The sequence below is a fragment of the Vespa mandarinia genome, chromosome 6 (genome assembly GCF_050613455.1).
Source record: "Vespa mandarinia isolate Hongniang chromosome 6, ASM5061345v1, whole genome shotgun sequence".
In the NCBI taxonomy this organism is placed as follows: Eukaryota; Metazoa; Arthropoda; class Insecta; order Hymenoptera; family Vespidae; genus Vespa; species Vespa mandarinia.
The window spans coordinates 4,965,001-4,981,142 of NC_140815.1; the positions used below are offsets into that span (position 1 = coordinate 4,965,001).

The window sequence follows — 16,142 nt, forward strand, 5'->3', positions numbered from 1 at the left end:
ATTACATAGAGAAACATTAGAAAAAGAAAAAAAAAGAAGAAGAAGAAGAAGAAGAAGAAGAACAAAAAAGATAGAAATACCGGTAAGTTTCATTAACGATGCTCTCTTCGTAATAAGTATCATTTAATATAAAAAAAAAAAAAGAAAAAAAAATTATGAATATGGCTTAGGATGCATTATCCTTTTACTCCTTCTCTTTAGGACCTTAAGTGTTTTTACGGTTTTATCTTACAACGTTACTTCTTAGAAAAGCATTAATGCGGAGTCTCTTAACCGATCGTTATTTTTCAGGCTATTTTCCTTTCTTCTTGTTCCTTTATGTGGCTTTTATGTGGCTCAACGTTGATGAGTGGCTATCTAGCTTTATTCCGATAAAACGGAATCGATAAATAAAAAGAGATAATGTTTGAATAAAATTTAAAATAAAATCTAACGAAATAATAGGGTAAATGTCGAGGTTGAAACATAAAGTGGATGCTCACAAGTTGAGTAATATTTTATTATGTCGAAAGATTAACAACACGTGATAATATGCGTATGTAAAATTGCCCTTAATGAATCATTCGTTAACACGATACACAGGAAACAAAAGTAATCGTTCAACTTTATAAACGATCTCTTGGTAAATATTCGCAATACATCGACCGGTATATACATACATGACGGCTTATCAAAAAGAGAAGTATATCTATGGCGGGTAGTATGCTTTAATCGAATTTGTTCGTAATTGAATTAATAAGTTTGCAAGGACAAAATGGATATGGACAAAATTTGTCGGCAATCCCGGCGATATTCAATCGACTCATTTAATGTCACTTAGTTCATATGATGTTCGTGTTGAAAATTTGTATGGTCACGATCATGTGTGTTCTTTCGAACGATGCGATAGAATAACTTCGTTTTTCGTTTAGGTTTCTAACGTGAACGTATTCTACACGTAAGAGATAGAAAAGATAAAAAAGGAAGAAGAATGAGAGGACGAACTTTACGGGGAGAATTAAGATTTGTAAAAGTTGACTTTAATCGTACGGAAAATGATGGTTGCCTAACGCAAAAACCATTTTAACGCCACGCGTGACGTTATACCGTGTATAGTCGTTGTCATTTTCTCATAGGGAATAAACTGGACCGTAAATGAGGATTCTAGGGATTCAAGGGAGTGCGAGAGGCACGTAGGGGAGACGTGCAAACGTATATAAGCGACGAAAACTCATCGGCTCTCGTGGCATCCATGAAGAAACCTATACAACGACGTGTGCACCTTCCCCAATGGAGAACTTTACGAAACGGAGATAAATGAGATTTCGAAGTGAGTCGTCGACGAGCTCTACGGATTTACAAGAACGACGTCCTATATCTTTTCACTCTCTTCCTTTCTCTCTCTCTCTTTCTCTCTCTCTCTTTCTCTCTCTCTCTTTCTCTCTCTCTCTCTCTGTTTCTTTATTCGATCTTTTCTTTTTGTCAAATGCTACATCATCGTTTTCGTTTTCGTGTAGAGATATGCGTCGTTGTTGCTGAGGTAGCATCATCTTTTTTTTTAAAATGACATAAATTTGTATGTCCAATGGCCGGAATATATCATGTTCTTTGCTCTTGATTCTTTTCTTCTATTTTTTTTTTCTTTTCTTTCTTTTTTATTTAGACTTAAGTTAGCTAGCACCAAGTCGATCGAATTACAATTATTTTTCATTCGATTATTATCTATATTCTAGTAAGTCGTGGCATTCTCGGAAAGGCTTTTCATGGCGGATAACAGGTACGGTTCACCATCGTTTACTCTCCTAAGCTTCCAACAGTGTCTCGTAAAAGTTACAATGGAAGTTTAATCGAGTTCTACGCGAAGAAACGTCTGCCGGCAGGGTAGTAAAGATAAACCGGATCTTACTGCCGATCCTCCGAGAAAGGACTAAGAGAATCCTCGAGGAAAGAGAAGAGAAGAGAAGAGAAGAGAACAGATCGCATATCCCAGTGGAGTCTCGAATCCCAAGTTCATCGAAGTTTAGATCACTAATCGAGCTTGCCGTAGGGTCAGAACAGGCTCTGTGTCCGCTTCCGGTGCTAGTATTTGAGAAAAATTCCTTTAGGACGAAGGTCCAACAAGGAGCTCTTACGGATCACGGAAAAGCTACGAAGTCGAAAGTCATTGAACTTTTTTTTCGTATTTCGAAGAGATTTCGAGAATCCGAGCCAGAAGGTAATCTAAAAAAGAGACAATATGACGAGAATGAATGATCTTTGTCGCATCGTCAAAAAAACAAAAAAAACAAAAAAAAAAAGAAGAAAAAAAACCAACAAAAAGGAACAAAAAAAGGAGAATGATCGCAGTAGTAAACGACATTTGATATTATCGTAAGATTTTTCTTCGAACTAAGAGAGATATTATCTAACGTTTCCCGCAGGTATCTTGGTGGATTTATGTTCTTCGCGTATAATTGCTTACGATTAGATAAAATCGTTGAGGTCGTTCTGCTCATAGAAAAAGTGAAAAAGTTTCGAGAGGGACGATCGAGGACGAATACGTAGCTCGTAGAGAAAAAGAAGAAGAAGAAGAATGTGAAAAAGCTTTTCTTTAAGTCCACCAACGGTGACGTTTCGGTTCTGGGGTTAAACGTAAGACGCTATTCAGGGTCATGCGGTCGGTTAAGTCACCAAGAATCCAGGCTTAGCCGAAGCTCAAATCCAACTTCGGCTCACCTGGATTAATTCTAACCTTAGGTCAACCCCAAATCGCTGGTATACAGTCTCCCCCTCCCACCCCTGGTCTCTTAGGCGGTTAAACTGACTTAGAGTCATCCTCTACTTTCAATTAATGAAACATGGCAGTGCGAGTCCACTTATTTCTTTTTCCGTTTTATTTTGCCATTTTCTGGAAACTTTCAAATAATGACAAGACTTTGTAGATGATTGAAAAGAATTCATTGGTCACAATATATGTAGTAATGGCGTTGAATAATTTCTCGTTAGAAGATATTTGCATACTCGAAGTTAATTGAGGATGTCAAGTAATGACGTCGAGAGCGGTTTGGTATCCTCTTAATAGCAATCAGCTAGAACGGTTTCGAGAGCTCGTCATCGATCGACTCGCCAACTGCCCTCTCTCTCTCTCTCTCTCCCTTTCTCTCTGTCCCTTTCAGCGAATATTGTATACACGTATATGCATGTGCTTAGGGATATATGATGATTTGCATCAGATCATACTTATGTTTACGTATACGATATCGAAGAGCAATTATCTGCATGATAGGGAAGAAGTAGAAATTCTTATTTAGGTTCTATAGAAAATTGAAAATAAATACGTATAATGGAAAAAGGGAATAGGAAAAAGTAATGAATCTATTGTAACGTTATTTTGTAGAAAAGTAATGATTATTTTTGAATCAGTAATGTATTGAGTATAATTACATAAATAAGAAAGCTTTTGGTTATTTAATTAAGAAAGAATTAATTAAGAAAAAAAATAATATATATATATATATATATATATTATTTTAGATTGTATTTGAGAGAAAAAATAGGAAAAAGGGATGAAAGATTAGAATCGTGTTACAGATTCCGAACATTTCGTTTACAATAATCGCTTATCAAAGGGATTGGCCGATCGACGGAGGCTCGAAAGGCTTAAGGCCAGCCGTCCTAATCTCTATTATTGTAGCAACGAGCGTAGCATTGGTGCGGATAGACCCCTATATCCGATGCGACGTTATCTCTTTGTCCTCCTCCCCTTTTATCCTCTCTTCCTTCACCGACTTTCGACTAACTTCTCTGATTTCGAATAGCCGCGAGGCACGGTTTCACCTCCAAAATTATTCCATCTAATTCCTACTCTCGTAACTATTCTTGTTCTTATCGAAGTGGACGGATCATGAGGTTGATGCGTTGCCGTTAGATATTTATACCAGTTTGTAGATTGACCAGAATGCCTTGTTGACCTGGATTAGATACGATTGAATTTGCAAATTTATTGTGACACTTTGGAAATTGATTCATCTTTTCTATCATTATATATATTTTTTCAAATTTTTCTCTTTTTACAATTGACATACTATGTCAACTTTTTTTCTTGTTTGGTTTTTATACATTTATTTATAAATTAAAATTCATTTATTTTTCTTTCCTCCGTTAAATAAAATTTTTTAGCCAGGCATAAATGAGATTCTAAGAATTATAATCAGAGGAAAATCAAATTCTGGTTACATTTATCGTTACTATAATGTAATATAGAAGAAATGTATATTATATAGATACTCTCTTGTATTAGTTTAACATGGAGATGCCGCTGCATTTGACATTTTCCAGCTTTAGTCGCGACACTTAATCCGGAAACTCTCAAGAAATTCTACCATCAGACGTCAAATCAAAACCGTTTCTCTGTTTCTGTTTCTGACTTCGAGTCCGATAGTTAGGAGGAAGATTAGAAACGATTTAACGGTTCACTACCATCGGATAAAATAAGACATCTTTATAAGATAAGAACTATCGCGTAATACAGTCGTATGTTTTTCACATTTGAAGAAGAGATCTCCCTTGGGGATAAGTACAAGTTCTATAATACCATTTCCAAAATCATATTTCGTCTAAGTCGCTATTATCCGGCAATAGACCGGCGATCTCGCGATTTCATTAATTAACCGATTATTATCGTGGTAATTTAAGACTTTATATCCACGATTCAACGCTTAAGCTAATTTCTACGACATTACACTGTGCACTTCGTTGATTGTCTCGAGTATAATTATCACAAATTGAATTTTCCTATTCGCAGGCGCACAACGTGTTAGATCCGGTTAGCGAAATTGAGCAAATTCGTATCAAGCGAGCTATCACCACGATCTTACTCTCTCTTTTGTGAGATCTAACTCGATCCTATATCGAGAACGTGCTATCATCTGAAAATGTTACATAATAGATATGGGATCTTTCTCTCTCTCTCTCTCTCTCTCTCTCTCTCTCTGTTTTTCTTTATTCTATTTGATTGAATGTTAGCTGTCCATTCAGTTAATTTCAAATTAAAAGAGCTTAACATTCGACGTTGTATATAGGTACTTATACATACATATATACATATATACATACACACACACACACACACACACACACATATATATATATATATGTATAATAAGATAGGGAACAATATAATAATAATAATAAGAGACAGAATGTCTTTGGTAGGAGTCAAAGAAGATTACTATCACCCTTTCGATAAGTGTTATTAGATCTATTAGAATAAACGAAGGTAGGGACAAAATGAAAAGAGAAAAAAAGAGAAAAAGAGAGAGAAAGCTTAGGGAGCAATGGAAGCATTATTTAAACGAAGGATCGTTTCTCTTATGCCTGTGGGATTGGGAACGCGGAAATCTTGCCGCAGCTGTACCGCATTAGGCAACGTAGAGATGTGGACCAAGAGGAGAAAAAAATCAATAACAAGATCATAAAGAAAGTAAAGATTTGAATGAGTCAAAATTAACTTTGATAAGTTATAATTTTCTCTCTTTTCTTTTATTTTTATCATATAATCTTCGGTTCGGCGTTTCGCTTAATTTCAAGCTATATTTAGAAACGAGCTTAGAAACTAGAGAATAACTCGTTATGATACTTTTCTTGTGGTATTATGTTGTTACGGATGGTACAGTGCTAATGGCTAATGCTTTTGATCTGCAACAGTTTGAGGAATTTCGAGGGTGTTTTCTAGTACTGTACAAAATTGCGATATCACTTGTGGAAATGGATATATGTACACACACACATACATATGTACAAATGTAGCTGAATATAGTGGGAGTGTATACTTCAGATAGTCGATCTACGTTATAAAAAATGAAAAAAATTTTGTTTGAACTAAATTCGTACGTATGATGGTTTCTGAGTTATGAAATGTAAAAGGAAATACTCATATCTCAAGACGTGATACGTACATGTCTTGACCCGATTTAATGTTATCAAACATTTGCAATACCTACGAAGGGAAGTATCATACAATTTGTAATTTGAGTTTCTCGTATGCATATGTTGCATAGGATGTATTGAGACACGGAGATAAACAATTTGAGCATTTTCTTTTAATCCTATATAATTCGGAGACTTTGTAATTGTATGTACATTCTTTAGATAATATTTTTTTTACTTGTCATAATATAGAGATTTATCTATTAAAATATGGCTGTGAATTTATGAATTAAATTATTATTTTTGTGACAGAAGTTTCATTGAAGATTTTTATAAATCTCGTGAAAAAATTCTTTTCTTACATTCGGGGAGTGAACGAGAGAGAAAGAAAGAGAGAGAGAGAGAGAGAGATTAGTTATTTTTCGTTGTCATTAGAATGAGACTGGTATATATTATATTCGCTACCAGAGCGCTTGTCTTGTTCTTCGTAATAATAAAGCTACTCTTTAGTAGTCTGACCATCATGTTTTTGTTATACAATTTACAGTGGATACGATAACTCGAGGGTGAAACGTGACTTCCGAAGGCGAGTACAGCGCGAAACCGACATGAGCGCGGTTGGCACAAGTCCAAAAGTTATAAATAGTTTTAACAGGGCGCGCTTGTTGGTTAATATCGTGTGCCGCTGCCACTTTGATAACGGCCGCTAACCGCTTGGTATATATACGTTGCTACTTTGACTCTTCCTTTAACCATTTCTCTCTCTTTCTCTTTCGTTCACGCGTATACTCCTACATATTTATATCCAACTCTACTCACATTAACGAAGCAAATAACACGAACATGAGAGATGGTTAATACATCCGGAAAGCGTTTCATGACTTTGTCTTTGACGTGTACCATTTCGTTTGGCGATTTGAAAAGCGTGGTATATCTCGTTTATAACTACGAGAACAGCCGTTCATTGTTAATGGAATAGTAATGGATTGAGAGAAGCAACGATACCGAAGAGAATCATAGAGACCATCGATCGACCATTGAGACGATGAACTATGTTATAAAACTCGACCCGAAAAGCGGACTGGACGGAGATTTGCGGTTTAGGCACGTACCGGCCATTAGAAGCAGCGTCCCCTTTTGCCTCGTTATTTCACTTTCGATAATGTTAAATAATATATTTTAAATTTAGCCTTAGAGGTTCTATGATCCTTTTCAACGTTCATTATTCATCTTTTCAAAAGGGCTAATTGCTTTCTCATTTAATTCGTTGTCCGGTTGCACTGATGTAGTCGGAGTAAAAGAAACGTTGCACCGAGCGACATTTTTTGTCACCAAAGAAAGAGAAAAAGAAAGAGAAGCTCCGCTAATTATATTTCTCTGCCGTGGTCCGTCAAAAAAAAAAAAAAAAAAAAAAAAAAAAGGAGAAGAAAAGAAAAGAAAAGAAAAGAAAAAGAAAAAAAGAAAATAAATAAATAAATAAAAAGACATCTCCCCACATAGAACGACAAAATAAGTTGGCGAAGGTGTGTGATAAAAAAAAACTGTTGCCGTAGGACGAAGGCGTCGTAGTTGTAAGGCGAGTCTGCCCTCGACGTGATGCTCGGCAGCTTTCAACGAGAACGTTCTGACGAGAGGCTGCTGGACGGCTGAGGAAGAAAGGAGAAAGTCGTCGAAGGAGAAGGGACGGGAAAAGAAAAATGACGACGAGGGTAAACAGAGTTAAGTGAAGTTAACGGTGAAGCAAGAAGAGCGGCAAAAATGACCCCGGGAAAATTACCGCACGCGAAACGGCTTAATGTCTAAAAAGACGAGAGAAAGAAGGGAATAGGGCATGAGAGTGGGGTCATGATAGTGCGAGAGTTAGAGAGAAAGAGAAAGAAAGGAAGAGAAACAGAGAGAGAGAGAGAGAGAGGAAGAAGGAGAGTAGCTAGAGCCGCTTAATGACCATCCGGTACATTCGTATCTCTTCTAGATGGCTCTCTCTTTCTCTCTTTCTCTCTTTTCCTCTTTCTCTCTTTTCCTCTTTCTTTCTCTTCTATCTCCTCTTTACACCCTTCTACTTTTCCCTCCTACTCGTTCTTCCTTTCTTTTCTTTTCTAGCTTTTCCTCGGTTACGGAGTTGGGCGCTGCTGGAACCATTATCTGTAATTGCTTTCCTTAATTCGACGCCGGTTCGTTGCGTCGTTAGAAAATATTCATGGTACGTATTGGAACGAAAAAAACGGTTAATAATAACTTCACCTCAACAAGATGGCGATCCAAGTTGAGTTCGGTATGTTGTCCAAGTTCGGACAACATACCGAAGTCACAATTAATGAGATTTTTTTTGTTTTCTCGATTTCAATTTTTTTGTTTCTTTTTTTTATTTTTAGTTGCGATGTAGTCGAAGTCGAATGAACGTATTGTCAACGTTTCGAAAGTGACACGAAACTTGTCGTCGGATCATGGTTATCTTATCCTTGGGTAAATAGTGCAACATATATGTAGTAGTAGTAGTAGTAGTAGAGAGAGAGAGAGAGAGAGAGAGAAATGGGTGTAGTGCGTTGATAGTTCGGTAGTGTTGTCTCGTGAGGGTGGGTGATCCGTCTTACTTACTACTCCCAACCGTTGACACCACCCGCGCGAGTAAGCCCATTCGTTTCCCAAAAGGGATACCACCCGTGTGAAATCCCTACGGCATCCTACGAACGATAACGCGTTGTCGATCGAAGAGATTCATCGACTGTTTCTTACTAATCTTATTAAGATCTTGACCGGTTACCAATACGATCGAATTATCTCTTCGGCATTTATCCAACATTTAAGAATATATCTTTTAGGGTATGGTACGGGCAATTACGCTGTTCACATTTCTATCGTTTCAGTCGCTCTAGGCTTGCAGCCGTGCTAATTCAGTTGGTTGGATACATGGCACGTGATAGGAAATTATTCATTCTGTCGTGTGACGGCTTACGTACATTATATCCAGCCGCTTGTTTTTCAGGCAATCTTAGATAAAGCACCATTTCACAGACTCTTCTAAGCTACGTCATCCTCGCATTGTTCACTTTCATAAGGTAACCTTAAATGTATTTGCGATCTGTTCTGGACGTGATAAATCGTCGTGGAAGCGCAGGAAGTAGTATCAAGCTTGGTTTTACTTTTGTCTCTTGTCCTTTGACGTACGAAAAGAATATCTATCCTGTTATATGTGGTTCATATATTGTTTAGATAATTTATAGGATTATCCAGGGGAAAAAAGAAAAGATGGTAAATACGGAATAATTTGATATAATGCAAATTAGAAAAAGAAAAGGAAAAAGATAATAGAATATAAAAGTTCACTTACCAGTACGTTTCTCGGCATCTCGATACGTAACTTCAGTGAGAATAGCAGGCTGACTTCGACCTTTGGCATTTACGGCATAAACCGCGACGTGTACGCCAGCCTCGACCGACGCTTCCAGACCCGAAAGCGCGAAGGATGGCTCCTCGATGTTGGAAACGTTATAGAGAGGCTGGATGCTCGACAGGAAGTCAATATCGCCATGATAGACCTCCAACACAAATTTCTGCGTCAGACCACCATCGTATCCGGGCACGCATTTCACTTCCACGCTTGTATACGTCTGATTGGCCAATGTGCAATTTCGAACGGGAAATGGTTTTCCTGAAAAGAACATTCATACGGGTTAAAATTCTCGTTTTTATAGGTTTGTTTGATAAAAAGAAAAGACTGACGTTCATTAACAAACGAAAAGCATGGGAAAAGATTTGTCGTCTAAAGTAGTACAAATATATAATAATGTTCGTTGGATGAATTTATAACTCTTTATAACGCGTAGCATTGTAGAGATACCTTTTATCATCTCTGTCGATAAAAAAGCACACTTTTATGCACTTTTTATTTCTCATTATTCATTATGTATTGTTAGCCAATGTATTCACAGACCTTTTTAATTTCATAAAATACGTTATACCTAACTGTATCCCTCTTCAAATAAAAACCGTACGTAATCTCTGGTAATGGTTTTCATCAAAGCGCATTTATTATACCGAATGAAATTTATTACGATAGATTTTGACGATAATCGGTGCAACGCTCGGCATATTTTTTCTTTTCAATGAAAAGAAATCCATGCGCATTTATTTTCAAAACTCTTGCTTTCATATAATACCTTGATTTTATTTTGCAGACGTCTATTCTAATTTTATATTTTATTTTTTTCGCAATTTTCATTTATTTTGATTTTAAATGCACGTTGATGCTGAAATTTTATCCGTTGCTATCGTCATATCTATTTCCATTGTTACCAAACAATTTCCACGTATAATAACGATAAACGCGTTAAGCATAAAATTTGTACTATCAAAATATCGTGCATATATATATATATATATATATATATCTTTACAATATATACATATATACAAAAAGCTTTAATATCAAAGCGAGTACATGTTTGAAAAACCGAATTGAACATAGAATACACCTACTTCGATTCACCAAGTAGAAATATTGCGAATCGCAGAGTTTATTATTTCCGTTTTAATATCCGCTTTGAACATGTATTTATATAACATTGTACGGTGTTACAAATATCTTCTTTTTTTTTTTCGCATACGATACTCTCGATAACGTTTCCCTTTCGAAAACGTGCCTCGCGCGAAATTTATTTCGATGTAGCGTGTAATAAATAATAGGGAATTCTTTGGAGTAATTTACAGGTCAGCACGTTTTCTTGCTGGGTGGCCGTCTCTTCGCATTTTATTACCCTACCTTTTTTTCACCCTTCTCGTTTTTTCTCGAAAAAAGAAATCCTCAAAAAAAAAAAAAAAGAAGAAAAAGAAAGAAAAAAAGGAAGGCGCTCAAGCTATTCGAAGAAGAAGGAACTACTAAACCGATATGGCAATAATGGTAGGCTGAAAATAATTTCATTTCATCGGGGAATATGGGAATGCAAGAAAAAGGTTCGGAGATATCAGAAACAAGAATGAATGAAATGGGAACGATGAATTTTCGGAACGGGACAACGAAATAGGAGAAAAGAGGAATGGTGAGAAAAAAGTGGCTGCCTATTTTATTTTCGAGCCCACAATTTCATCCACACGGAGCATATTCGTCAACGTCAATAGTTCGTCGGGCTATCGTCGCGTCAACGTCAGTGTTGATCGTGCTTGGAAAAACGACGAGACTCTAGTGGAAAGTCCAGCGGTGAGGATTAACGTCGCTATGACGAGCGTTGATAGGTCGGCTCTGTTGCACTAGCAATGATTCCGACGGGACTTTATCAATAGTATAAATGCTTTTCATATTAATAAAATGACAATTTCATTGATCTGATTGACGTCAGATTTTTTCTTTTTCTTCTTGAAATAAATGATAATATTAAATGTACGATAATAACAAAGGAACGATCTTGTCTAGAAATAACGGCGATTGTTATACTCTCGTTAGGATTGTTTAAATTAATACGTAAAATAGGAAAAAAAAAAGAACTAAAATACTACAATGAATGCGATTTTTCTTTATATTCTCAAATAGGAGATATTACTCGTAATGGAAGAGGAATAAACTGGGACGTTCTCCGAATAATTTACAAGCGTTAAACTTTCATATCCGTAACTTTATAATTTCGGACAACTATTTACCTTTTCCATCCCTTCAAATATTCCCGTATAGATAGTAACGCGAGCGTGCTTGACAGGAGTTTGGTTTTTGTTTTATTCTTTTTTTTTTGTTCGAAAATATAATAAAACTTTATATATATATATATATATATATATATATATATATATATATACAGTTTGATAGAAAGATATATATGATGAAAAAAAGATGATAGAGAAATAAAACGAATTCTGTGATTTCTTTTATTTCCTGTGTCCTTCGATGAAATTAAATATCGCATAATCGTTTTAAAAATCGCTTGTCAAAGTATTGTACAAGTTTTCCCAAAGAACGCTTATATTTTCGTTCATGGGAAAATAAAATTTTTAGCAATTCTGTTTCGAAGTAATTCTACTCCGTAATGAATCTGGGTACGCTCACGTAAAGCAATCAAATAAGTTAAAACGAAATTCAATTTTCTGTATGGAATTGATTTAAGACCGATGGAATACAGAAACGGTAAGTCCTCGTATCAAGTACGTGAAACTTTTGGACTACTTTGTAGAATGCTTTTAGGATGATTTCCTTGGAGCTATGTAGATATAGCTATTTATGTCTAGATATATATTATATATATATAATATATAATATATAATATATAATATATATATATATATATATATATATATATATATATATATACGTGAGATCTAGGATCGGTCAAAATCATAGTCTAATATAGATATATTATATTTAATATATATAATTAAAGTGTTTGCGGTCTCTTTCGCGACAACGGTATTTACATACCTTCGGAATTTCATTAATGGCTTATATTCGATGAACAAACCAACAAACATTTCCAACCGGTTAAATTAGTTTCCAACCAATGATTAAAAAGTTCGTTTAAATTTATACTTTATACCTTTCTTATTTAGATATATATATATATTATATTTTATATAAAATTAAATGATTATTCACGCAGAACATCGATATCGTTTTCCTTTTGAAAATTTATACGTATCTATAGATTAATCGATTGGGTAGCAATTTAATTGAAAGAAATTTTTCACAAATTGTGACTGTCAGTATAATACATGTAAGATGTGATACTTTGGCTCGACTCAAATCGTATTCATCGTAATGACATAGATGAACTATCATCGATGCTTTCTACACCATCAAAGTAATTTTCCAAGAGGAAAGTAAAAGGAAGTAATTTTCCAATTGGATTTTTTTTGTGAAAAAAAAGGGTTGCTCCTCGAAAAATAAAGAGATAATAAACGCTGAGATTAATTGATAATTCCTTCACCATTGTATACCTTGAAATTCTATTCGATTATACATACATATGTGTATATTACATATACATAATATATCGAGGATTTGTTCAAAAGTAATCTATATAAAATCCATATTGAATTGGTTTTGTATCATGCGTATCTCGTTCTCGTAGATGAGAAAATAAAAGATGATGATTCCCAATTCTCACTTTCGCAAAGATAAACTATTGTGAAATTTGGATTGGCGGATCGAAGGAAATGAAATTTTTTGGATCAAAAGAAAGAATTGTAAAATTCGTCTGAAACACGTTTGCAATTAAAAGATGTAAGTGCATTGGAACTATAAATTTTTTGACGACCAATCTAATGAGAGAAATTAACGGGATAGAGAAAGAGTAGAAAGGGAGAAAGGACAATGTAAAATGGAATCCTGCCGTCGACATTCCTCTTCAGTTTGGTGGATAAGGAATTTACGATTTGCAGGTCCGTGTACTCTCTAGTCGATGCTTGTCTGTTAAATACTTACCAGCAGCTACCAACTGGAAGAGACACGGCCTCGCCTGGGTACCGACGAGATTGTCCGCCCAGCAGGAGAGTGTTCCGTAATCCAGTTCAGTAGACGGTGTATACTTCAATACGCTAACGCCACTCGACTTCTCCATTGAGAACCTTCCAGGTGCGACCTCCAGGGTCTCGCCGCTATTATTGAACTTCCAGCGAAAATTATGAGCTGGTGGATCGGCTTCGACCCTACAAGCAATGTCCAACGATTCGCCTCTTGATGCGCCTACCACTATGATCCTGTCGTCCTTACACACCGGTGCGACTGCAAATCAAAGAAAACAACTTCCATCTTTTCTATTTCGTTTCAAGATACTCGTCTTACGGTCTACGAATATGGAGGAAATTTAGATCAGTCAGTTTAATCTTTAGATCGGAACGAAGGGACGCCGATCAAAGTTAATACGTTGGTTAACATACATTGGTTAACCAGTAGGAGAGCATCGACGTCGCATCGAGAGAATGGGAATGTGGCGGAACTCGCAATACCACGATCATTGTCAGGAAGTAACAGGTTAACGACGGATCGCCGGAACGTTGGGTTTCGATCAATTAAGATCCATTCGCTTTGATTCCAATCACGTAATGAACTTCCCCGGAGAGAAACACAGGTAGTAGGTCGGAAGCGAATTGCTCCTTTAATCGGCGTAGGTTTGCAATTTACAATCGATTCTCGATGGGACGCGATGCAATTAGGCATTATGTTCGACTTACGCTCGCGTTATAAAATAGGTACATTCATTTTGAAAAGTTAATCGAGCCGAACGAATCTTGCGTTAATCGAGTTTCTAGATAAAGTTTATCGACGAGTATCATCCGACCTCGTGCCGCAGAGTACTTTCCCTTCGTCGACACTCGGCTTTGTTAGACTTGGCAGGAAATTACCATTGTCGGACGGAAAGATAAATTTTTACTGCACGGTGGTTCTTTGGTGAAACGAGAAGGGGTCTGGTCTTCATTAAACGATGAGGGCATTAATTATGGACCATAATTTCCGAGAACGTTCTGACGAGCGTCGAAAGGAGGGCCTCGGAGAATCTCTCTTGCTCTCAGCATCGACATCCCTCAAACTTACTTAATCAACTTGTACTTTTGATATTACCTATCTAGCATACTTCCAAAATTTTACGTTTAAAGTCTTGATAAGAATTAGCCTTGTTTCGTAGGTAAGATCATAGGAACTAAATTAAATGCAGAGAGAAATCTCTCCTGACTGATGAATTTTCCATGTTAATCGTAAATAATTTGCGGTGCACACATTTCCTTCATATTATATAGCCTCCATTGAGCACCGAGTTTCTCGCATGTTTCCCCGCCCTCTCCTTCTATCACACTTTTGCGAACCAACGTTATATTCCGTGTGTCTCGTAAGCCGTTAAAACGAATTGGTTTCGCTTTATTGCAGCGTACACGATTAGAAGGCAGAATGTCCTAGTTTAACCGTAGCTATGATATCAACCCAACAGTTTACGAAAAGCTTTGGTAAGTGAATAACACAATTTCGTTTGGCAAGCTATTGTTAGAATTTCTTTAGAAACAAGATTCGGGTAATGTTGTCGCCTTCGTTGTTCGCTTCGAACTAAAAAGTTTCACGAGTTTCTCCAGGATTGACCTTCGAAGAGAGCTAGCAAAAAAGACAAGTGGTTGATAACGATAGCGCGTGTAGTTTTCGAGGCACGCTTTGGCATTTTGTCACGGGCGTGACTTTTACGAGCGTACGACTTGCCGAATCGTTTTTTTTTCGAAACGAGTTATGCAAAAAGGCCTTTCTATCTTTCTTTTTGCTTTTCTCTTTTCCTTCTCACGTCGCATCTTCCATAGTGATATATATTTGTAACGATTCGTTTGCCTTTATCTTCACTGCCTTTATCTTTCTTCGTAGCTCTCTCTCTCTCTCTCTCTCTCTCTCTCTCTTTCTCTTTCTTTCTCTCCTTCATTCTTTTTCTTTCTTTCTTATTTTCGCTCACCATTTTACAAAAGAAAAGAGACAAATAAAGAGAAAAACAAGAGTCCTCGACGGAGAAGGGAGAGAAAGACGAGATCGTGCTTCGAAAGCAAAGAACCTTGTCTGTTTGCACGGAGATAGGGATAACGTCGGTTACGACCTAGGCCAATCTTCGAGAGCAATTTTTTTTAAAGGCACCCTTCTTTCCGTGCCGCCGAAAGAGCAATCGAATCTCGACAAAGCGCGTAAATATCCAGCCGACGTGGAACTCGTGCGCGTCATTCGTACTTGTACCTTGAAAAAAATGTCTACGATACGAGAATGTTCTGTGTTGTAAACGTAAATTGAATCGATTCGATACAATTCGCAAAGCTTGCTTTTCTTTCACTATTTCTTGATTTACGTTACATTACGAGGGACAATGACAAAGCTTATAATTTTTTACTTTTCTCGTAATTATCCTATAACTTTTAATTATTTATATCGTTATCTTTTACTTTTATTATTAATCTTATTAAATGTATTTAACTATCGTGCGATTATCGTTCGTTTCATTTTTAATTGCAATACATAATTTTCTGATATAAAATGAATTTAATATTATGTATATAAAATCTTATAATAATTAGTGCAATAAATAAATTGACTAACGTTTAATCAATGCAATATATAGACGTAAACGTTGATTCGATATTTCAGCTATTAATTAATGGATGAAACAAACAATGGAAGTAAACGACGAAAGCATATAGAGATATCGTTCCATTTCCTCTCGATTAATAACATTCGTTTTCTCAAACGATTGATATTTAAAACATGATTTTGTTAGCACAAATAATTCGTTGCGTACTTAAGATCTTTCTTGAATGCTTTA

At 36.1% G+C, this 16,142-nt stretch overlaps 1 protein-coding gene across 1 annotated transcript in view; it reads right to left on the bottom strand.

The window, feature by feature from the left end:
* Positions 1 to 16,142, bottom strand: part of LOC118440970 (kin of IRRE-like protein 1) — a 282,991-nt gene that overhangs the window by 5,125 nt on the left and 261,724 nt on the right. The window contains exons 11-12 of the mRNA XM_035864751.2: positions 13,289 to 13,588; positions 9,215 to 9,535 (exon numbers count right to left, since the gene is read on the bottom strand). Coding sequence (XP_035720644.1) covers positions 9,215 to 9,535; positions 13,289 to 13,588 — 621 coding nt within the window. The remainder of the gene's footprint in view (positions 1 to 9,214; positions 9,536 to 13,288; positions 13,589 to 16,142) is intronic.